Source organism: Semicossyphus pulcher, unplaced genomic scaffold, assembly GCF_022749685.1.
Source record: "Semicossyphus pulcher isolate SPU_LCO1_2020_fin unplaced genomic scaffold, fSemPul1.0.p SCAF_1, whole genome shotgun sequence".
In the NCBI taxonomy this organism is placed as follows: domain Eukaryota; kingdom Metazoa; phylum Chordata; class Actinopteri; order Labriformes; family Labridae; genus Semicossyphus; species Semicossyphus pulcher.
In genome coordinates this window covers 17,762,911-17,784,995 of record NW_027211603.1, presented here as the reverse complement: position 1 = coordinate 17,784,995, position 22,085 = coordinate 17,762,911, and the positions used below count along the sequence as shown (strand labels likewise).

Genomic DNA, 22,085 nt, shown 5'->3' with positions numbered 1-22,085 from the left:
CAACTCTCAGCACAACACAAAATAACCTGTTTTCCACACATGTAATGTTAAAACATCTGCTGTTTTAATGTTAAGGTATATCTATAGACTTACAGGAGGTTATTGTACTTATTGCATCAAACTTATTTTTGCCTATGTGTTCATATCCTTTTTTTCCTACGTTTGTAGACTGACAAAAGATTAAATTACAAATCTTAAAAGCTAGATATGAGACTACAATTTCAGCTGAAGATAAGTTTCACCAAAGAAACTCATTGCAGTCCATATATTATCAGCAGGATGCTCTTAAATATTGTAATACTCCCAGTTTAATATGTTAAACCGAATTACCAAAGAGAAACATTACACAGATAGTTGGGGTTATATGGGAATTCTTCCTTTCCATAAGGTAAACTGTAAAATATCAGGATTTTGGACAGGAGAGCATATTTTCACACATTGCTGGTTATCTGGATGTAAAAAGATTTGGATGTCACCTTGGATCCCCACGGAGGCACAATTATAAATCATTGAGGGTGATGTAGCCTCAAGTCGTGAGGACAGCCCCACGCCTACAACATCCATATTGCCCTCTTGTGGTGGTTTTTATGAATGACCTTGATACTAAGTGTTACTTGTAACATTGACGTAAGATTGACTGGAAGTTGTTGGATGTCATAGGGGGAAACTCAAGAAAATATCTGTTCTTAAACTCGACAGAGAAAGACATAATAATCTCTCAGCTGTATCGATCACCGTCGTCGTGTTTCTGGATGCCACGCCTACGCCTGAATTCAAATCTGGCGCCTTTCAACCACAGCTCGACCACTCCCCTTTACTCCCTTGGGCGATGTGTTTGCGCAGCCGCGTGAGCTCTTAAAGACCGCCATTTTGTGTCAGGCCCACTCTTCCAAAGCGGGAGAAAATTATTAGCGCGGCACTCAGCACGTACGGACGTTCACAGCGGGATTGAAGAGAGCAACCTCAGACGTCGAGCTTCAGAGTGAATATAACCGGGAAAAGAAGCAGCCGAGAGTAAGTGAAGCTGCCACTTTGCCTCCAAACACGGAAACGTTTTTGTAGGAGCCGTCGTCGGCCTCTAGGTGTCACGGTAGGGCTTACCGGCCAGGCGGCTGGCGGGGGGTGTTTGTCTCCCTCTATCGTTATCCAAAATGCACTAAATCTGTCTATAAACTGTAACTCTCTGTCTCAGTTGCGCGTTTGGTGCATTTTGTCGGATATTTTATGGGTATTTGCTGAGGGATGTTTGTATTTTAAGTGTTTCTGTTTTAAGTTTGTTCAGGCCTGACGTCCATTTTATCGTGCCCTTTGTTTCCTGTTTTCAGACGTCCTCGCGCCTCCAGAGTTAACTCACGAACTAACATGAGTTGACGTCTCTTTAGTTTGTATCGTTTCAACAATATACCAGTTTCAGACTAATAAATTGAGAGTTTGACGTGAGTTTGCAAAGTAAGTGCTCATTCAAGTAGTCTTGGGTGGTAATCTGAATATCGATTGTTTGTATCAATGTTTAATCAACTCAGGTCAGAACAGGAAGTCTAAACTGCCGCTTCTTTGAAATATCACCTCACTGTTGTACAAAACTACAGCAACACATTGTTCACTTCAGCGGTCAGCTCAGGGTACTACTTTATCCGACTTATTCTGAAGTTTAGCCTTGCTCTGACCGAAGTACAGTGACAGTGTTTCTATATTAGTAGAATTAAGGGAATGCTAAGTGTCCCTTTATTTCAAACCCGCCTGTATATAACAAGACGCACAAATTGACGAGCAATTTTCTGGTGCAGAGGAATATAGAAAAAGTGATGGATCTCAACAGCAGAAATTCTTTAAAAAATAATCGTACTTCTTGTTTCTGCTATCTTTCTTCACTTGTTGTTAATGCTAGCTTTGTACAGAGACGACCTCTACATGACACATTTTGAAACCCAGGGCATTAACATCTACAGTCATGTTTTACTCAGTTTTCTGTCACAATAACTGGCAAGCAAAATAATTTGTGCTCCTGAATATGTGAAAAGATACTTTGAAAACAGCCAAAAAGCCTTGTGGTCTTGTGTTTTTTTTCTGCATGTGAAAGGATTATATCATAGTTATCATCAGCCAATTGACTACAAAGGGGCGTAGGTACTCAAATAACAATATACCTTCACTACCCAGGCCGAGGTTTTGATTAATCTCTGGCTGATACTGTTATCGCCATGCAAATGGATATGAAAAGAGGCAGTTTCATGTGCTGAGCTCTCAGCAGAACAAAAACAGAAACGACTGCCGTCACCACTACTGTATGGCAGTAGATGTTTCCAGCCGAGGATGTCTAAAAAGCAGCAAATTAAGCCAAAATTGTAATGCTAGTTAACACTACAGAAAATTGGATTTGCTTTCAGCACAGATCAGCAGACGGTGAATTTAAAGCCAAAGTAATTCTATCCATGCTGTCTTAGCAATGATTCACAATGTCACATCCCAGCTAAATATTAGTTTGCCATTTGTTTTTTCCCCCTATTATTAGATAAGAGACGTTCTGGATCTTGCCTTGCATCAATTTTATTTACTGCATTAAGAGGCTATAACTATTTACAACCTGAAAAACTGTAAATACTGTAGGGTGTCTCTCTGATGTGGAGAATAGTCTGTTTTCAGTTGTTCTATCTGGTCTCTTCACTTCTTTGTGAGGGGACATGTTCCATGGTTGTGATCCACTTTAAGCAAAGAGCAAGAACAAAGGCCACAAACTGTCCTGTCATAAAGCTAAAGATTAAATATTTCCCCATTTAACTTAAAACAAATTTCTTGTCTTTTAAGGCTAGTCAGTTAGCCTGACGCCATGGAGGGCGAGGCTGTGTCAATGGAGACCACTCAGGCTGCTGATGGAAAGGTCCTGCCAGAGGGTGGCGAGGCCTTGATACAAAGTGTAGCCATTGCCCCACAGGGGGAAGTGACTGGTAACGTGGAGATGATGGTGATGGATGCTCTTGATCCAACTCTGCTGCAAATGAAGACAGAGGTGTTGGAGGGCGGGAGCACAGTGACGGTTACTGGCGGAGACGAGGGTCAAATCATCACGCTCCAGGTAAGCGTTAGAACACAGGTTAAGCTTGGATTCCTCAGCGGCTTTGTTGTAAAATGTTTTTGTGATTTTGCTCATGTTGAAAGGGTTCTTCTATTATGTAGGTGGTGAATATGGAGGAGCAGGCGGGAGCTGCGTTAGGTCTCGGGCAGCTTCAGTTGGTGCAGGTACCCGTCACAACAGGAACTGTAGAGGGCCTCCAGGCCACCTATGTTGATGCCTCATCAGCGAACAAGGATGCAGAGCCGGTTATCTGTCACACTCTTCCCTTGCCCGAGGGCTTCCAGGTAAGCAACCACTCAGGCTGGCTGTGTTAAAAATGACCAACTCAAACTGAACTGCAGTGTTAAAAATGGTCTAGTCAGGCTAAGATAACATCTTAATTTTTTTTAGGTGGTGAAAGTGGGTGCTAACGGAGAAGTAGAGACTGTAGAGCAGGAGGAGCTTCAGGCAGCCCACGAGGAGCTTCAAGGGACAGGGGGAGAGGAGGAGGGGCAAGAAGGGGCAGTAGAAGCCCCTGTGCAGCAAGAAGACCCAGAATGGACCAAGGACCCAGACTACCAGCCCATCACCGCCATCCGCAAATTGAAAAAGGGAAAGAAAAGCCGCCTGCGTTATGGGGAGGGCGACCGTGACATGGACGTCTCTGTGTACGACTTTGAAGAAGAGCAGCAGGAGGGCCTGCTGTCAGAGGTGAACGCCGAGAAAGTAGTGGGCAACATGAAGCCACCAAAGCCCACCAAGATCAAGAAAAAAGGTGAGACTTGTCTTGTGAGCCTGGATGTGTAAACACGAGGGGGAAAGACCTTTTGGTTAAAATTGTGGTTTGGCTCTTTGAGGTTCCGCTTTACAATCCTTATATAGTGTTTATTTACAGTGCTTTTCCAATCGTCTTCTTTTGTGCTCAGGTGTAAAGAAGACTTTCCAGTGTGAGCTGTGCAGCTACACCTGTCCAAGGCGTTCCAACCTGGACAGACACATGAAGAGCCACACAGACGAGAGACCACATAAATGTCACTTGTGTGGACGGGCTTTCCGAACAGTCACGCTGCTGAGAAACCACCTGAATACACACACAGGTAATGCAGAAACTGACACTGATACTGGATGTTTGAATACATTTTGATATTTGTTGTTGTTTTTTAGTTAAGAGAAACTGGAAGTATTAAAGGTGGCCCCTAGCTCGACCCCTTGCATTAATGTTGGTTCTGCCCTAAGATGACATGCTGTGCAGAGAATGTTCTCTGGTGTTAAATCCCTCCCTCATGAGTGAGGGGTGACCTCTCCTGTTTAATGTAGGCCTAGTTTTGCTTTATTTGTTTTTAGTGTAATGTATTCGTAGTATACAAATATATCCCCTGCCCTACTCATTCTGTGAGAAACACATGGGTGGATCTACCTGCTGCATAACTGGATGGCAGAGACATGTAACCACCAGGTGGTTCCAACTGTCAAATTGAACTCGCTGTTCTCTAGCTTGTGTCGTGTGTCAGTGCAGACTTTGGCATAAGTGAATTCAGCAAGTGTTCAGAATTGTGCACCCCACCTTTTCAAATAACTTCCTCTCTAAGAACTGTTGTTGTTGTTGTTGTTGTTGTTTTTTGTTTAGAGTTTCCTTACTATTCCTCTTGAGCCTCTTGTCCTCTTGCTTTACTTTAATATTCAACTAGGCAGACATATAACGTGTTTTATTGATAAACCTGTCGTGTTCCTAATTTTCCCTTCCTTCCATTTGTCTAGGCACTCGTCCACATAAATGCACAGATTGTGACATGGCATTTGTGACCAGCGGTGAGTTGGTGCGTCATCGTCGTTACAAACACACACATGAGAAGCCCTTCAAGTGCTCCATGTGCGACTATTGCAGTGTGGAGGCAAGTAGTATTTATTATTCTGTATTAAGGTCTTATCTGTAATTTTCCTCCCTTGTGCTGGGATAAGCTCTAGTTTTAATATTCCTGTCTCTGTCTAGGTGAGTAAGCTGAAAAGGCACATCCGCTCTCATACAGGAGAGCGACCCTTCCAATGCAGTCTGTGCAGCTATGCTAGCAGAGACACTTACAAGCTGAAGAGACACATGAGGACACATTCAGGTAACATACTTGCACCATTAACTGCCCGAAGTGTAGTTTTATCACCAGTTAACTTAACCAGTGACTCAATCATGTAACTCTCTCTTCTTTGTTGCAGGGGAGAAGCCATACGAGTGCTATATCTGCCATGCCCGTTTCACACAGAGCGGCACCATGAAGATGCATATTCTGCAGAAACACACAGAGAACGTGGCCAAGTTCCACTGCCCACACTGTGATACTGTCATCGCACGCAAGAGTGACCTTGGTTAGTTTTGTGATGCCAATTTTGCTTAAAACTACAAGCAGGATGCGCTAGAAAGGCTGTCGTTCACCATTTTTATTTGGATCTTTTAAGGCAAATGTAAATGTAGTGGAGTAATACAGAAGAGTTTATTTAGAGTCTTTCTCTCTAAATAGGCCAGCGTCATTTGTCATATTGTTTTTCAAATGATCATGTCTTGTCATGTCTTTTCCAGGTGTTCACTTGCGGAAGCAGCACTCATTTATTGAGAAAGGAAAGAAATGCCGTTACTGTGATGCTGTGTTTCATGAACGATACGCTCTCATCCAGCACCAAAAGACCCACAAGAACGAGAAACGTTTCAAGTGCGAACAATGTGACTACTGCTGCAGACAGGTGTGTGCCAAGTGGAATATAAGGACTGGTGTAGAGTTGCTCATCTTTAATTTCAAGCTAAGTTACAACTTTTTTCTGACATGTTTCCCTCCAGGAACGCCACATGATAATGCACATGCGCACACACACAGGGGAGAAGCCGTTTGCCTGCAGCCAGTGTGATAAAACCTTCCGGCAGAAGCAGCTTCTGGACATGCACTTCAAGCGCTACCATGATCCCAACTTTGTTCCCACTGCCTTTGTCTGCGGCAAGTGTACCAGAACATTCACCCGCCGGGTAGGTTCAGACTCTGGGTTCTAGCACAGCCTCCACCATGTTTTGTTTTTTTCTTGTGTCACTGATATGTGATATTTGTGTTTGTTTGTTAAACAGAACACCATGCTGCGTCACACTGAGAGCTGCACAGGTGAAGTTGTTGGAGAAGAAAATGGAACCCCCACACCCAAAAAGGGTCGCCGGGGCAGGAAGAGGAAGATGCAGTCAAGGAGAGATGATGATGATGACGACACAGGTATTGTATACATTTACTTTTGTTAAGTCAGTGTGCATTACGTCATTTTTTGCATTTGCCCCTTAGCCTTTTGAACAGACCTTCTGATCTAAAATTAAGTTACGTTTTAGTTACTAAGTCTGCCAAAATGATCAGCAGGTTGTCTTTGCAAATTCCGATCAAATTCAAATTTGCAGATCTTGAGACATAGTTATGGTTACTGAACGCTGTTAAAAAAGTACAGGATCAGGGGGTACGGTTTAGCTCAGCGGTTAAATTGGCGACCACATACAGAGGCTATAGTCCTCAATGCGGCGGGCCCCGGGTTTAACTCCCACCCTCGGCCCTCTGCCACATCTCATCCCCACTCTCTCCTCCCCCTGCCTAAAATAAAGGCATAAAAAGCCACAAAAAAAAGCCTTTTAAAATAAAAAAAAGTACAGGATCTGGCAAATGTGTAGCCAGCAAAATAAGGTTGTCGATAAATATTATGTCAAAATGTAATTGCTCAACGTTCCTTTATGTGTAGAGCTTGAAGAGGACGAGGCAGAGGAGGAAGAGGACCTTTTAAGTGAGATTGAGGTTGAACAGGCCCCATCGGTGGTCCCTATCCCCGCCCCCGTGGAGCCACCAGTGAAGAGGAAACGTGGACGCCCCCCAAAGAACAAGCCAGATAGTAAGTGTTGCTTTACGATACTTTTGGGGATATTTTGGCGGCGTTTCTGAGCCTAGAGGTGACACTTGATAGCTGCTGATGGACTTGTTGGTTTTTGTTTACTTTAAAATTGCGTTAACAGTGTGAAAATCTAGGCTTACTCTTGTAGTACCAGAATCTGACCTGAAACTCTTAACAGCGGCTGCGATCATCCGTGTGGAGGACGAGGCCACAGGAGAGGTTGATGACATAATCGTGAAGAAAGAGGTCGGAGCAGATCAAGATGACCAGGAGGCTGCAGAGGAGGTAATTGTTGGAGGGAAGACCACCATTCAGATGGAGGAGTTGCCCGAGGAAGAGGGAGCCGCACAGGATGAACCGCAGCCTGAAGCCCCTCCTAATGGAGACCTGACCCCTGAGATGATCCTCAGCATGATGGACCGGTGATGGATGAGTGTCCAACCTGTAAACAAACAGACCCTTGATCTCATTTTAACTCTTGGCATTTAGGATGACTAACACCTGCAATCCTGCACAGAAACGAACATCACTGTTGTAATTTAAGATATGCTTTTTAATCATGAATTGATACAGACTTGGATGAGTGAATAAGATTTTAATTGGCAATTTGACAACCAAAAAAACATTTTAGTACATTGGAGTTTGGGATGGCTGTAATTGACTGCAGTATATTTAGCCTTTCATTGTTGCATTTGGCATAAAGTAGCTCTGTTATGTGGTTAAAAATGGCACTGCCACATTACTTGCATAACTATTTCTTCTGGCTATATTTGGAAATGAGTGCACAAAATGTGTTTTATCATGGCAGAAAAAAAAATCTTTCTTAAATGTTAACTGAGTGCATATAATTTTACAAAAAAAAATTGGGGTAAACTTAATCTCTTCCTTGTAAGCCCTTTCTTTAAGTTGTACACCTGTGTGCTTTTGGGTTACATTTTTAAGTAGGTAGTAGTGACCTGGCTTTACTTTTTGCCATAATTCTAAGCAATGCTTAACATTCTCACTGAAGAGCTCTGCTCTCTTTTTAAAGCTACAAAAGCTAGCAAAATGTTACTTGGACCTAAGTCACGCAATTTAAACATGATCAAATGTCAAGGCACCTGGTGGAAGTATTAAACTGCCATTAATCACAGCCATTTCCAATATTAAAAAATATATTTTTTGAATATCTTTATATTTTGGTTCCTTTTTCGGTGGTTAGTAAATCCCTTTTGTAAGCCTATTTTAGTTTTAAAAGCTCAATAGACTTGTTGCTTATTTTATGCTTGTTTCTTGCTTAAGTAACACCTAGATGATGCTTCTAAACAAAACATTGTCACAATAAGTGCAAGGAAAGAACTTGTTTTTGCTTTGTGTAGCCATTCCACTTTGGGTTGATGATTTCTTTTTTTCTTTTTGTACTGTCAATGCAATGCTATGTAGCTTGAATGACATTCTAATAACTTTGTGGCAGAAGAGAACAGGTGTGTGACTGTACAACCAATAAAAACAGACATTGAGACTGTCATTTTAGGTTTGTGCAGCTGTAGTCTCATAGATGGTTAAAATTGATCTTGTTGAATTGAAAAATTAACACAATTTAGTGGTACATACAGAAAAAGAAACATGATGGTTTGACTCATTGTTTATCTAAAATAGCGAAGAAACAGTTCTAACACAGAAATGTCCATGTATTTTGCTTGCAAATATATTTTATTAAATGGAAGACTTGATATTCGAATCGTAATTTATTTGCATGTCTACAGAACACGTGCTCCATTGGCTTGTGCCGAGTTATATTGGATGTCTCATGTAGACTATTCTTGAAGTGAAGTGGGTTTCATTTGGTTAACACTTCCATAAGGAACATTTTTGGCTCTAGCACTGATTTATAGGGGCTGAAACTTTTGCTTTAGTGTAAGTTACTGGTTTCAATTTGACACCAAAGGCAATGCCATAATGCAAACTTCACTAAATTTGCATGTCACATCATTTGGATCACGTAAGAGAAGCCTATTAACATTTTCCCTAGACGTTTTTACTAAAATGTATATCACTATACACCATAAACTATTATAAGTTACAAGTTGCCATTAGGTTTTGCCATTGCATTTTCTGTTTATATGTGCACGTTATTGGCTTAAGACAATACTGTTCACATGATATCGGTGCTAATGAATCGGGCTGGAGCATCCCTGTATAACATGGTGTCACTTATCCACTATCTTAAACTAGTAGGAACATTCAATGCGAAAGACGACAAACGATGTAACGTCTTTCTTTAAATGGGTTAATCTTCTGAAAGTAGTTGTGCTTTTTGTTTTCCCTGACGACAGAGGCACACTAAGTCTTAGTGGTTTCTGGGGCTTGGCTAACCTTCGGGTCATTTAATAGCGGTAGAATCCGCCGTCACGTGAACTAAAGCTAGTTACAGTTATAGCTAACGAACGCAGCAAGAAATAGACCGTTAGATGCATTCCACACGTTAAACGTTCGTTAACGTCAGGTAGCTCGTTGTTGTTGGTTGCAGCACTACATTGTAGCTAACCTATAACACGTCAGTATGTCACTTTTCTTCTTCTAACTTTTCTATAGTCCACTTACCCTCATTCTAATTTATTGTAGTATAAATAAGCCCGCAGTTGAGTTTCAACCGGTCCTGTGCAGATTTTTTAATATAAATCTTGCCAGCTGCAACGTCCTGTTTTGGGGCAAATCTAAAGAAAAAAAAACGCTACATGTGGTCCATCATCGCCGCCCTCTCTCCGGCTTGGTAAAAATTTGGACCAGCAGCCCCGACGCTGAAGCACCTGATACGATTTAACTGCTCAAGTTGAGCCTACATGTTTTACTGAGCCACCCATGGATTATTGTTCTATTTGTGGGTCACTGTAGTACTTTTTTCCATCCTTTTCCTCCTCTTCGTGTGTCTGTTTTTTTCCGTTGGATACACCGTGGAGTCGCCAGCAAAGCACAAGCAGCTACGGAGAAAACAGTGACAGACTAAGGGACATCCTTGTTGCCACAGCAACTAGCCGAAACTTGATTTCCGGCCGATACAGCGACTTTTCAAAATAAATTTACATCACAGCGAAATGGTCCAAGCTGTGTTTTCACCACACAAATTCTGCAACGTCACTGAATTTTAGCATACAATAAGCTTGCTCATAGGTTTCTAACACACAGCCAAGTGGGTTTTCTTCAAAGTGTGTGAGATTTCATGTCAGAAAATTGTCACACTATCCAATACATTATTATTATGACTGTTTCCACGGTCATGTTTGAAGGTGTGGAATCTTGCAGCTGTACAAACTCTAGTGAAGCTACAGGTTGAGGGAAATAAATCAATTCAATTAATTTCCATTTTAAAATTGATAATCAGAACAAACTAATGCCTTTTCATACATACATTCACAAACAAGCAGCAATAAGGAGTGCACAAAACACAACAAATCAGTGCATCATTCATGATGGTCTGATGAAGTGTCATTTGATACTGTTTTAATAGACAAGGTTAGATATGAAACATTACTTTACACAGCACATTTATACCCACAGGCAACTCAAAGTTATTTACAGAGTAATAGCCCAAAAAACAAATAATTAACAACAATACAAATATTGATAATATGCTCATTGGTACAAAAAATTGTGCAATAATAGTTTTGGCGTTTGCCTCCTATCTTTTGCGTCTTTAACATATAAAACCAAATATTTTCTAAATCTTACATGTTTTTGCTTTAAAGTTGTCATACCGTTGTTCCATATTGTAAGTTATCTACAGCTGCATCAGTCTAACTTTGTGTATGGCAGCTATTCTGTCTGTCTTGGGTAAGAGGAGTCCCTCCAATATGACCTCCTGGTTCCTCTATATTTTTCTTCCCTTTGTCACTAACCTAAAGTGCTTTTCCCTCATTTAAAATAAGTCTAGAAGACAACACTCTAATAGAAAAAAATGCAATCTTGAGTTGTATGAAGTCAACTTTCTCTTTGTGTTTTGTTCCAAGATTTTAATTTTTTTTACGTTTACCAAACCTTGTGAGAGGATATTTCATGACTATCTCAACTGTAATGCTTTTACATTTAACTCACGTTTGCACATCGGTGCTTCCAAGTGAAATGCAATTGGGTTCACAAAGTGAGCTTTTATAGTGAAAATGTTCGATCGGAAGTCGTCTTGTGGCTACTGCTAGCTTGATTGTGGACACAAAAAACTGCGAAATCAAGGAGAGGGACAGCGCCCAGAATAACTGTAAACCTCTGCTAACTGCGTGGAGCATCGCGTTGGAAATGAGACTCCGGTCATATCCTCCGGGGTGTCGGACATTAAAACAGAGGTAGGGGGCTGCTAGTTTTATCGTCAAGGTCACAACAAAGCCCGTTATTTTTTTCTCTACATGGGCATGAGTGCGTCCGAAGTGAAGTTGCTTTCCCATGATGTTGTCGACATTAAATCCGCCAGCTGGCTGTGGTTGACTTAATTCACCCATATTTCCCCTCAGCTTTTTTTTCGATGTTTGTTGTGAGTTGTTGGACCGACAGTTAAAGGGAGGAGGGCGGCGGTGGTCTTGGTGAGGACGGGAGAGGACTTTTTGTGGCCTGTGATGAGCTCCGGGGGCTGCCTGGGGTGGGATACGGACGGTATACAAAATCTGGCACGACACCGTTTTCTAAGTTTGCCGTCTGAACTCCATCATTCTTGCTTTAACCTGAAGTATCTTTATGAGTCCGGCTGTGCTGTATGAGCCAGTTTATCCGCCTGAGTGGCCTGCTGCTTCTGGTTTAAGCTAATCCAGTAATCTGGAATAGAGGTAGTTGTATTTCGTTATAACACCATTATCTCTCATCCTTCTACTCCTCCTCTTCCTCCTCCGGCACAGTTGGACCCGGACAAAGTATGGATGAACAGTGGTTTATCGGGGTATTAGCCACATAGCTTTTAATATCTGTACTAATGCTCTCTAAATCCGAATGAAAAGTAATATACAACAATACTTGCCGAAATGATTAGTCGATTATTGGATGAGCTGGAGATCGACAGGAAGCTGATCACTTCCAGTAACAATTATGATTCATCCCTTAACTTCACATGCATGACTTTCATTTCCCTGTCTGTGTTATAACACACCATATCCTGTTTGTTTGGAAGTTGGTCTAGTAATAATAATTTAAGACATTACTTTTGACTGTGATGTTTATTATACAGGTCTATCAATTAACTGATTAGTCAAGCAGTAGAAAATGATTCGCCTTCTGTTTTGATAAGTGACCAATTGTTTAGGCCATTTATTAAGACGAAATACAAAAATCACTATGTCATTGAGGAGTTGCTTCCTTTATACTGTTGTAGATTTAACATATTTTTCTATTCCTTTATTATAATTATATTGACATATTTAAGTTTTCACTAAACAATATTGGGGTACTTAAATGTAAAAGCTTGTAATTACAGTACTAGTTGCATAAAGTGGAAGTTGTAGTCCCATTCATCTTACATAGTAAATAATTGAATTATTTATTGTAATGAATAAATGATTTTAAGATTGTTGTAGGTCCAAGTTAATGCCTGAACAAGGCTACAAGTGCTTGTGCGTGCAGCGAGTGCATGAAAGGCTTTTTTTTTTTCTTTTTACAAAACTCCAGTCTTGTGAGGTGATTGGAAACAGTGTCCTCTTTGTTCGCTCTGCTCCAGTGGAGAGAATTAATCCAGCTAATGACCTCTAATGTAAGGAAAGGGATAACAGCACATCTGACAGGGAGGAAACTGGGTGACATTTACTCATAATTATCAATATTGTGCTGAGGTCTGCTGAGCGGGTGTGTGTGTGGACTGCGAGTAGATGTCTTTGCTGTGGGCGTCATGTCTCTTTTTATATACTTGTTTGTAGTATCATCATTATGAATTTGCACTTTGATAGCTGTGTCCACTTCAGGGTGCAGGTCAGAGTCCTGTCCATGTTCAACTTAAGTTTGTGGTAGTGGGGTGTTTTATCTGTAAAGGCTCTCTGCTGGTATGGCACCTTCTCTTTGTTCTAACCCTGACCAACTCCAGTTAATCCTCCCAGTTCGTAGCCAAGATTAGCGGTTTAACTGGACCCCCGGCCTTGTTTCCCCCCAGGCCCAAGTCCACGCCGTGTGGCAAGAGCATATAGGGAAAGCTGGATGTTTATTCTCGTGTTCTTTTTTTGATTATATAAAACTGTAATCTGCGTGTTTTCTTTCGCTGCAACGTCAACAAATGTTCCAGTCAGACACATTTCTCTCCTGGTTTGGATTTGGGTGAAAGACAATGGAGAGCAGATGACACCAGTTGCTCTGCTTCGTGCTGGCTCATTCACAGATCCCATGTGTTAATATGGGTTTGGCTCCTGCTTGACAGATTTAGTGTGGTTTAAGTCTGTAATCTCTTTTGTGGCTAGATTAGCAAGGGCACGACCCTCTCTTCTTACAGTTACCCCTGAATATGGCCTAATCTCCAAGTTTAACTTGACGTACAAAAGGAGTCAGTTTTTACACACTCGCACACGCTGGAGGAATGGTTTTATATTGTCAGGCCAAACTTGGATGTAGAATTTCCTGTGTAGAGTCAGCCATGAGACTTCCTGTACTCTGGTGTTGGATGTGGAGGGGGTGGAGAAGTAGGGAAGGAAGGGGAAGGAAGCAAAGGCAGACTGTACTCAGTGCTGTTGTTGTTAGCGCTGGCCACTGTGGTTGCTGCATGCATGTCGCTCACGGTATCAGACTTTCAACAAAACAAAATGGGCATACTAAGGAAGTGAAAGAGTAGTTTCTGTCCTCCTTTCCCCCCACAGTTTATCCTCCAGTGACCTCTGTTATTATAGGAATCCTTGATAATCACAGAGCAGGAGCAGAAACCCCTTCAGATACAGTGAGGTAAGAGGTGAGCAGGGACATTTGTCTCTAATGTCTCCTTGTTGTGTAATTACAGGACATGTCCTTTGGTTTGTTAAAGCCACAGTGCTACACTCACCTCTCCAAGCATGCTACAGTAGCCAAATCTCTGCTCTACTTAGCAGGTGAGTATAGCTCAGTGTGTTTCACCCTCTCCATGATGTCCATTTTGAATGCAACAGAAACAATCATGGAGGCCTTATCAGAAATGATCCCATGCTCTGTATCTCTCTCTGCCTCTCCCTCCCTCAGCACCGTTTGATCCAAGAGAAACGTGCCTTGTAAGGAAGCAGGATGTTCACAGGCTCTACCAAACTGCCACCCACTAAAACCCCCCAGCCCGAGCGGCTGGATGAAGTGTATGCTGCCTTACGCAGAGGCTTACAGTGAGTAAACACATCTCAGGCACTGTTTGCATTCATAGCAGTGGACTGCTGCCAGGTGAAATATCACAGATGAAGACACAGGAAACGACTGCTTTTGAGTCTTTAAATGAAGAAGTCTCTTAAAGTGACACTGCTGCTTTGATGTTGTCAGGTCGTACCTGCAGGTCCACCAGCTGGAGCTGGACAGCCTGGGTCAGCAGATCAGAGAAAACAAGAGGAACGGTCGTTTGGTGAGCGCTCACTGTAACAGAAACCAGTCACACCAGTATTGTCTGTCAGTCAGTACCGCACTGGTTGTTGTCAGTTCCAGTGTTCAGACAGGATGTTAATTTGACACTTTGATATGCTAAATGTTTTTATTTTTGTTGTTTACATTGCAGGGGTCTTTGTATGAGCAGGATAAGGTGAGTTTCATTCACACTTGTTGCATACAGCACATTGAAACTGAATAAATGAGTTTGTCAAGGTTAACAATTTGTTTGTTTTGTAGCAAGTGAAAGCCATAGAGAGGTTTATGCGACGGTTGGAATTCCATCTCAGCAAGGTGTGTATGTTTATGAACAATCAACCCTTTCAAGGATGAATAAATGATTTAAAGATGAAAAAAAAAAACAATCAAAGGACTAACTGTTTATAGCTTTATAGTAAAAAAATAATCCCACTGTACACTACCTACTTTGAATCAAACAGCAGACTGACCCAGTTGGAGAAAATCTGGTGAGATTAGTTACATTTGGCAGAAAAAGAGGCGAATATTTCTTTCAGGAGTAGGTAGAGACTAAAACTGAGCCAAAGGAGATGGTTCATATGATCGACACAAAAACAACTTGCAGGCCAAAGATGCTTCTTGTCTGTTGGATGTTCAGATTGCAACTGTTTGCCAACATGTCCACTAAAAACCTTATCGGTGTCTGTGATGCATCTAAAGTGTGTTCCACTGCTGTGAAGTGGCCAGATTAATTAATGCAGCTTTATTTATGACTCACAAAGACACTAAATCAGAGACCAATCTTGTATTCATTCCCTCTTCAGGAGAGAAGTTCTTCTGCATATGTTGAACCCTGTGTAATATTTCCTTCTCCAGGTTGAAGAGCTCTATGATGCCTATTGTATACAGCGGCGACTGCGTGATGGAGCAAGTAAGATGGTGGCGGCCTTTAATTCAGCGACTGGCAGCAGGGAGGCCAGAGAGAGCCTGAGTGAAGCTAACAAGGGCTACAGGGAATGCACAGAGGCAAGTGACTGACATGTGGCCCATGTGTTTGAGCGTGTTTACCTGCAGGCTCTCTGTGTTTTACTTATTTATTATCAGACTATTTACCATTTATTCTAACATAAAAAAATCACTCTTACATTATTTAAATCCTCTAATCTCTGTTCATGCAGCACATGTGCTCACTTGAGAGTGAGTTAGAAAGCCAGATGGGAGAATTTCATGTCAAGATGAAGGGTGAGTCACTTTCTTCAGTCACATGACTTCCTCCTGGCTTCAATCTGCGTTTGTCCAGTTCTCATTTCTCCTACATTCTAAATGTTTCAGGCCTCGCCGGCTTTGCTCGGCTGTGTGCTGGTGACCAGTATGAGGTGAGGAACACAAATACAAGCACTTAGACACAAATATCGACAGAGTCTCTTTGTCCGCTGCCTCAATTCAGCTATTTTTGGCCCCATTAGGTCTTAATGCGTTATGGGCGACAGCGCTGGAGGCTACGAGGCCGCGTGGAAGTCAGCAACAAGCAGATATGGGACAGTGAAGAGTACATCTTCCTGCCTCTCGTCACAGAACTGCTGTCAATCAAGGTAATGAATTCGCTTTAAAGGCCTGGAGTATTTTCAGCTGTGCATTAATACATATTTGTTGCTTTAGTGAATATTTAGAGCAACAACACTTTGCATGTTGGACTGCCACACGATAGTAAAGAAACATGGACCAGTATTGGATCTTATTTCAGAAACAGTATGTGTATGTATGGGTTTTCAGTGGAGAGAGACACTTTTTTTTTATATCCAGTTTGAATTGTGCTATAAGAGTTATTGATACTGCATGTTAGCTCTGACAGAATTAACTCCACTTCCACATAGCTGCAGCTCAACACGGCCAGATCTGTTGTCATTTTCCTCTCTTTAAATACCTCCTCTAGAAATAGCTCAGTGAGCAGTTTCCCTAATTTATACTTTTCACATTTATGTTTTGAAACAGGGAACCTTTTTGTGGTTTTATAAATTGACAGACATCATGTGAGTGAAATTCTTGGCACAAATCAAATTGGAACAGTACAATTATTTGTCTATTGCCGCTGAGTACATGCATATTGTTTTCCAGGATAAGGACACATGGGTCCACAGCATCCTCTCTGTTTATGTGTGTTTATCATTATTATTTTGGACAATAATGCAGCTCTGTGCCACAGATGAATAAGCTCTATCAGGCTACACAGACAACACTACATGGTTGCTTTTGGGCTTTCATGTTAAATCACAGTAAGATAAATATATGTCACAGACAGCCTTATCCTCGGATTAACTACATCTCCAGCTTAAGCTTACTTTCAGCTCTTGTTATATTCTTATGATCTCATGTCTCTAATGTTTGCTTGCTTTGGATCTGAAGGTGACGGAGCTGAAGAGCCTCGCCAATCACGTGGTGGTGGGCAGCGTTTCCTGCGAAATGCTCGACCTGTTCTGCCCACTTCCTCAGACGCTCGCCGTGGATATAAACGACCTCGGGACTGTTAAGCTGAACCTGGAGGTCACCTGGAGGTACCTGGACATGCAGCCTGCAGAATCTTTTTATTTAACTAATTTGAACATGTTTATTCCTGTTTATTTTTGCTCTTTTCTAACTCTCTGTCCTTTTTCCTTTCAGTCCGTTTGATAAGGATGACCAGACATCGTCCAGCAGTACGGTTTCCAAGCGGTTGCTGTCCAATCAGAGCCCTCCTGACACACCCTCCATGCGCGAGCAGGTGTTTTATGTGAGTCACATTCAAAGAGATTTCCTTGATCACACCTGCTCTGTTAAACATGTTTATTTTCTGTTTGCAGGGTTTGTACAATCTCTATTTTTAGTAGTGTACACATTGTATGTTTGCCATCTATCTTACTCATGGTTATTGTTACTGTCGTTTCACCGGCTTGTTCTATTTCAGCTGCTCCCCAACTGCTTTGTGTGTAGCGGTAGCACTGATGTGTGCGAGGGTGTTCACAGAGCAGTGTGCATGAGGTCATGTGGTTGTGGGAGTGGTGTGCAGACCATGCAGAGCATGAATGATAGCAGTAGCGGGGTGTGTGACAGCAGCAGCATGTACGAACGGAGTTGTGGTCCTTGTAGTTGTTTAATAGTGGTTGAGTAGAACTCCAATATGTCCCTCCTCTTCCTCACCTCGCGTGAAGAGCATGCCTCGCTGGCCCAGGCACAGCCGCCCGCTGATGGACGCTTTCCTCAACGTCATGACGGAAAGGATGGCGTCATCACGTTTTGAAATCAGCCACACGACACCCCGATTCACCTCTTTACAGTCGGTGTGTTGGGACGTAGCTGTAGCTGTAGTTTAGTGAAGAAAGTAAAGAAAATCAAGAGTCAAATACAAAGAGAAGTAATTAACCAAAATCATTACATTATTATTCCAGTAAATCTCTCCTAAAATCCAGGATCCTAAAAGAAAAACACTGATCATGTTTAATCTCAATCTAATTTGAAGAAAAGCAGTCGCAGGTATTTTGGCAGCTGCAGTTTGAGTATATTGTTGTTTCATTAAAGTTTAATTGTTAATTCTAAAACAACAAAACCTTTGACTTTTTTTTCCTGCAGATAGGACTGCATATTATATATAGACGTATATTTGTTAATTCCATCTGTGTGTTTAGTGTGTATATAAAATCAAGAAAACAACACGTTGATTGTTTAGTGTTCATTCTTATAAATAATGACTAATCCAAAGTCCCAAAGAATCCAAAATGAAATGCTAACATCGCCGACATGTGATTGTCTGCGCAAGACCTGAAAGTTTATATGTTCAGTCTATATCATGATTAATCAAACAAATAAGTAAATGTGTGTAAAGATCCAAGCAGCAAATGTCTGCTGTGTTTAGTGAACAGGTGATAAATTAATACAGTCATGATCAATTACTGAAATGAAGTTGCTGCTAACAGACAAGAGACTGGATTGTTTTATCAGGTGGTTCTCAAACTGTTTGTTTCTCACGCTGTGATATTGTTCTTCCAGTAAATTATTTTAGCATCTTATGAACCATTTACAGTTAACAAGAGAGCATGATGGGCTCAGTCAGTTTTTATCAGAAATCTGTCTGCTGCTATTGTTCTAATAAATCTCTCTGAGCTGGAACTTTAAGGCTTTGCTTGTAGCTTGAAGGAACTCTTATTATTTTTATTGGTCCCACATGAAACAGATTAACGTACACTCAGTGGCCCCCCTTTCAATGCTGCTATGACCCAGTTTGAGAACCACTTGATTCAAGAATTAGTCATTTGTATTTAAAAAAGCAAATAAGCTTGTAGTCCGGCACTATGTACACATAACAGTCATAACCGTGTCTTACCTGTCCCTCTCTGTGTCTTGTTTCCTGTCCAGTCTCTGCTGAAGCGACAGGGAGAAATGGAGAACGGGACCGTCTGGTCCAACTCTTCTGAGTCCTCCGATGACTCCTCCAGTCCCGCCCTGGCTCACCACGCTCAGAGACTCGCCGCCTCCAACATGCTGGCCGCCTCTCTCACCTCTCAGCTGTCGCTCACGCCGCACAAGTCCAGTGCGTCGACGCCGTCGCTCTCCTCCAACCAGGAGGAGGAGGAGACAGAGAGCGGGGAGGTTTTCTCTCAGGCGGATGCTGTGCCAAACGGCCACCTGCAGACTTCCTGCCAAAAAGAGCAGAGTAGTCCAGACTGTACTGTGACTGACAGAGCGTCCGTCCAATCAGCTGAGCTCTCTGACGCCTCAGCAGACCTGAGCTGCTCGTGCCCTGATGTGTCCTCTGTAGCTGCTGTGTCTCTGGTGGAGACATCAGCTGTGTCTGTAAGTGGTGTTCCACAGGTGTGTGTTTCAGAGGTAGAAGTAAAGGATGATGCATCAGAGGAGAAGTCAGTACAGGCTCAAAAGACTCAAGCAGAGGACAGCACCACTAAAGCAGCAGGAGAGGGACAGCAGGTAGAAGCATCAGGGAAACATCCCGAGCCACATCCGTCCAACCAGGAGTCAGAACAACCAGAGGACGCTCCGACGGTGAGCGCCGGCTTTCTTTCATTCTGATTTTGTACAATGTGATGACAGTGATATTCAAAAACCTGCCATTGTTTTCTCCGTAGGTTCCTTTCCCCACTTCTTCTAGTTTCACTCAGGAACTCGAGACAGCCCTGGAAAGTTTCGACTTCCTCAACTGCTCTGACCTCGATGAAGATGAGGAGGAAGAGGAGCAACAACAGGAGGACCAAGAAAAAAAGGAGGAGGATGGACAACATGAAGAGGACCAAAACAAAATGGAAGAAGAGACAGTAGAGGAAGAAGAAGAGAAGGAGGGGGACGAACCAGGTGACAAGAACCAAAACAAAATAGAGGATGAGAAGGAGGATGAAGGGCAACAAGAAGAGAACAAAAACAAGACGGAGGACAAGACAGTTAAGGAACAAGAAAAGGAGGAAGATAATGAGCAACTTGGAGACACCCAAAACAAAACATCGGAGGAGACAGTGGAGGAAAAAGAAAAGAAGGAAGATGATGGGCAACATGAAGAGAACCAAAGCAAGATGAAGGAGACGGTGGAGGAAAAAGAAAAGAAAGACGAGGAAGGACAAGATGAGGAGGACAAAAACAAGATGGAGGATGAGAAATTAGAGGAGGAAGATAATGAGCAACATGAAGAGAAACAAACAAAGATGGAGGACGAGGCGGTGAAGGGAGAAGAAAAGGAAGAAGAGGAGTTTTTCTCTGGAGGAAGGTCAGTGTGAAGGTCGTCAGGTTGTGTGTTTGTGTCATAGATCATTGTTGAGCTTTAATAGATTATCCTGGAAGCTCTTAAATCAGATAAACAAATGTCCTTTTACATTTTAAATCGTAAATGCACTTCATGAACTTAATTGTTATTCCCCATCTCATAAAACTATGCATCTAGCTACAATGAGCAGTTTATGGGTTTTACTTTAAGTGTTTTAACCACCACACTTACCTTTTTGTGTCTCCTGCAGTGATGATGAGGAGGGAGGGGAACTGGAGATCTTAATGGAAGCCCCAGAGGGATTTAGAAACTCAGATGAAGATCGTTTCTCTGACTCACAGGTAATCAATTGATCCGCTGAATTGAAGTCTTTGAGTGTGTTTATTTTAAATCAACCTAAAAGGAAAACCACATTTTTAAAAAGGAGTCAAGCGTGGAGGATGTGCAGGATTGGTTGCGTCGGATAGAAAGGCACGAGGAGGAGGAGGGGAAGGAGGAGGAGGAGGAGCACAGCGAGGAAAAGGGAGATGAACAGAATGGTAAGAGAGGAAGACCAAGTCTGCAGTTGTTCGTTTGAAGACAGACATTTAATCTGCCCTGTTTTTAATCTTACAGAAGAGGAGACGTCACATGATCAGGAGGAGCGTCCCTCCACTCCCGGCCATTTAGCCACTACTGTCTTTTAACGGCACAGTGGAACCAGAGCTAAATAATCTGTCCCGCTCTGATCTCCCTCTCACACTGCGGCCTGGAGGCCTAGAGGATGTTCCACTTACTGCTCAGACAAACAGGCTCTTCCGTTACGGCAGAGTTTGTGCACATATTTGCCTTGTTCTGACCGAGAACGATAAACCTCGAGGTTTCTGCACCTCAGCCATGACTCAAAGTCCCCTGCACCCCTACCCAAGTAAAATAAGTTCTCATTCCTTCTACACACACTCCATCACGTTGCCTGGGTTTAAGTGGGACGCCACTTTGTTTACACTTTCATAAACTGTTTCTGTCATGAGAACATTCGATGTCCAAAACATTTCAGGAACAGCTAAAAGCGGCCTTGTTTTCGGGTTTATTCCAGTGCATTAATGACGTAATCCAACAATTTGTAATGGTTTTTTAAGTTCAGGTTGGTGGACTTCTTCAGTCTGCAGAGACGATTACAATCACTTACAGACTTACATTTCAATGGTCAAAAAACTAACAGTATTTGTGGATATGAAAAACTGTGGCGGTTATAATTTTCAGTGTTAAATCGGTGTACAGCCCGGAGCTCTTCACTTCTATTGGGAGAGGAAGAGTTCACGAGCATGTGATGTTTGTCTGAAGATTTTATCGACGTGCTGTGGACATGAAGTCATTTCCAAACCAGGAATGTACTCTGAAAACCAACAGGATCTTTTAATTTGAGGCATCAGAGACAGTGAATGAGGATATTCAGACGATAAATTCAACCTTTAAAGCAACACCAGGAAGATAAGTTAAATCAGGAACGACTTAAAACACATGAAGGATAGGAGTCACACTCATTCTAGTCTTGTTTTTACAATCAGTGTAAACCTATATTTAAACGTGCATGTGTAGCTGCCTCACACTGCCAGCATGTCTGTATAAAAGCTCATCTGATCAGTTCGAAGTGCGTAAGCTCGGCTCCTGTGCGAGGAAGCCGTCTGGTCTCTAGCTGTGTACAAAAGCAGCCTCACGGGGGCGCTATAGTCTTTCAGTATCATGCTTTACATTGTTCTACAGAAGCCTCGTCATTCAGAAAGTGCCTCAGAGATGTTCGGTTTAAAATGCCACGACAGGAGAGATAAGGCAAAAGATAACAGTGTTTATTTTCTGAATTCAGAGTGTGCACAATAAGAGATATTTACTGTTTCATATAAAGAATTGTATATGTCTTGAAATGTTATAATG

At 42.1% G+C, this 22,085-nt stretch overlaps 2 protein-coding genes across 2 annotated transcripts; both read left to right on the top strand.

Annotated features, from left to right (window-relative positions):
* The first annotated feature begins 874 nt into the window (after positions 1-874).
* LOC138591358 (transcriptional repressor CTCF-like) lies at positions 875-8,661 on the top strand. The gene is made up of 13 exons (XM_069661934.1): positions 875-1,014; positions 2,806-3,073; positions 3,175-3,357; positions 3,464-3,827; positions 3,979-4,149; positions 4,811-4,944; positions 5,043-5,163; positions 5,261-5,410; positions 5,622-5,782; positions 5,877-6,059; positions 6,156-6,294; positions 6,803-6,949; positions 7,128-8,661. The coding sequence occupies exons 2-13, from the start codon at positions 2,828-2,830 to the stop codon at positions 7,373-7,375; spliced, it is 2,247 nt and encodes a 748-aa protein (XP_069518035.1). The 5' UTR covers positions 875-1,014; positions 2,806-2,827; the 3' UTR covers positions 7,376-8,661.
* A 2,498-nt stretch (positions 8,662-11,159) lies between these two features.
* On the top strand, positions 11,160-22,060 carry LOC138597837 (rho family-interacting cell polarization regulator 1-like). Its single transcript, XM_069669384.1, has 17 exons — positions 11,160-11,265; positions 13,878-13,965; positions 14,093-14,226; positions 14,378-14,456; positions 14,607-14,630; positions 14,717-14,770; positions 15,311-15,460; positions 15,613-15,676; positions 15,767-15,810; positions 15,901-16,026; positions 16,838-16,986; positions 17,093-17,201; positions 18,821-19,465; positions 19,549-20,177; positions 20,425-20,515; positions 20,599-20,713; positions 20,790-22,060. Exons 3-17 carry the CDS (start codon positions 14,135-14,137, stop codon positions 20,858-20,860), a joined length of 2,442 nt encoding a protein of 813 aa, XP_069525485.1. The 5' UTR covers positions 11,160-11,265; positions 13,878-13,965; positions 14,093-14,134; the 3' UTR covers positions 20,861-22,060.
* Positions 22,061-22,085: the final 25 nt, after the last annotated feature.

Excerpts from the sequence above, each read along its gene's own strand:
- LOC138591358 (XM_069661934.1), top strand. The coding sequence starts at position 2,828 with ATGGAGGGCGAGGCTGTGTCAATGGAGACCACTCAGGCTGCTGATGGA. Across the intron at positions 3,074-3,174 it reads GTCAAATCATCACGCTCCAG|GTGGTGAATATGGAGGAGCA; the intron begins GTAAGCGTTAGA and ends TCTATTATGTAG. Across the intron at positions 3,828-3,978 it reads CACCAAGATCAAGAAAAAAG|GTGTAAAGAAGACTTTCCAG; the intron begins GTGAGACTTGTC and ends TTTTGTGCTCAG.
- LOC138597837 (XM_069669384.1), top strand. The coding sequence starts at position 14,135 with ATGTTCACAGGCTCTACCAAACTGCCACCCACTAAAACCCCCCAGCCC. Across the intron at positions 20,516-20,598 it reads ATCGTTTCTCTGACTCACAG|GAGTCAAGCGTGGAGGATGT; the intron begins GTAATCAATTGA and ends ATTTTTAAAAAG. Across the intron at positions 20,714-20,789 it reads AAAGGGAGATGAACAGAATG|AAGAGGAGACGTCACATGAT; the intron begins GTAAGAGAGGAA and ends TTAATCTTACAG.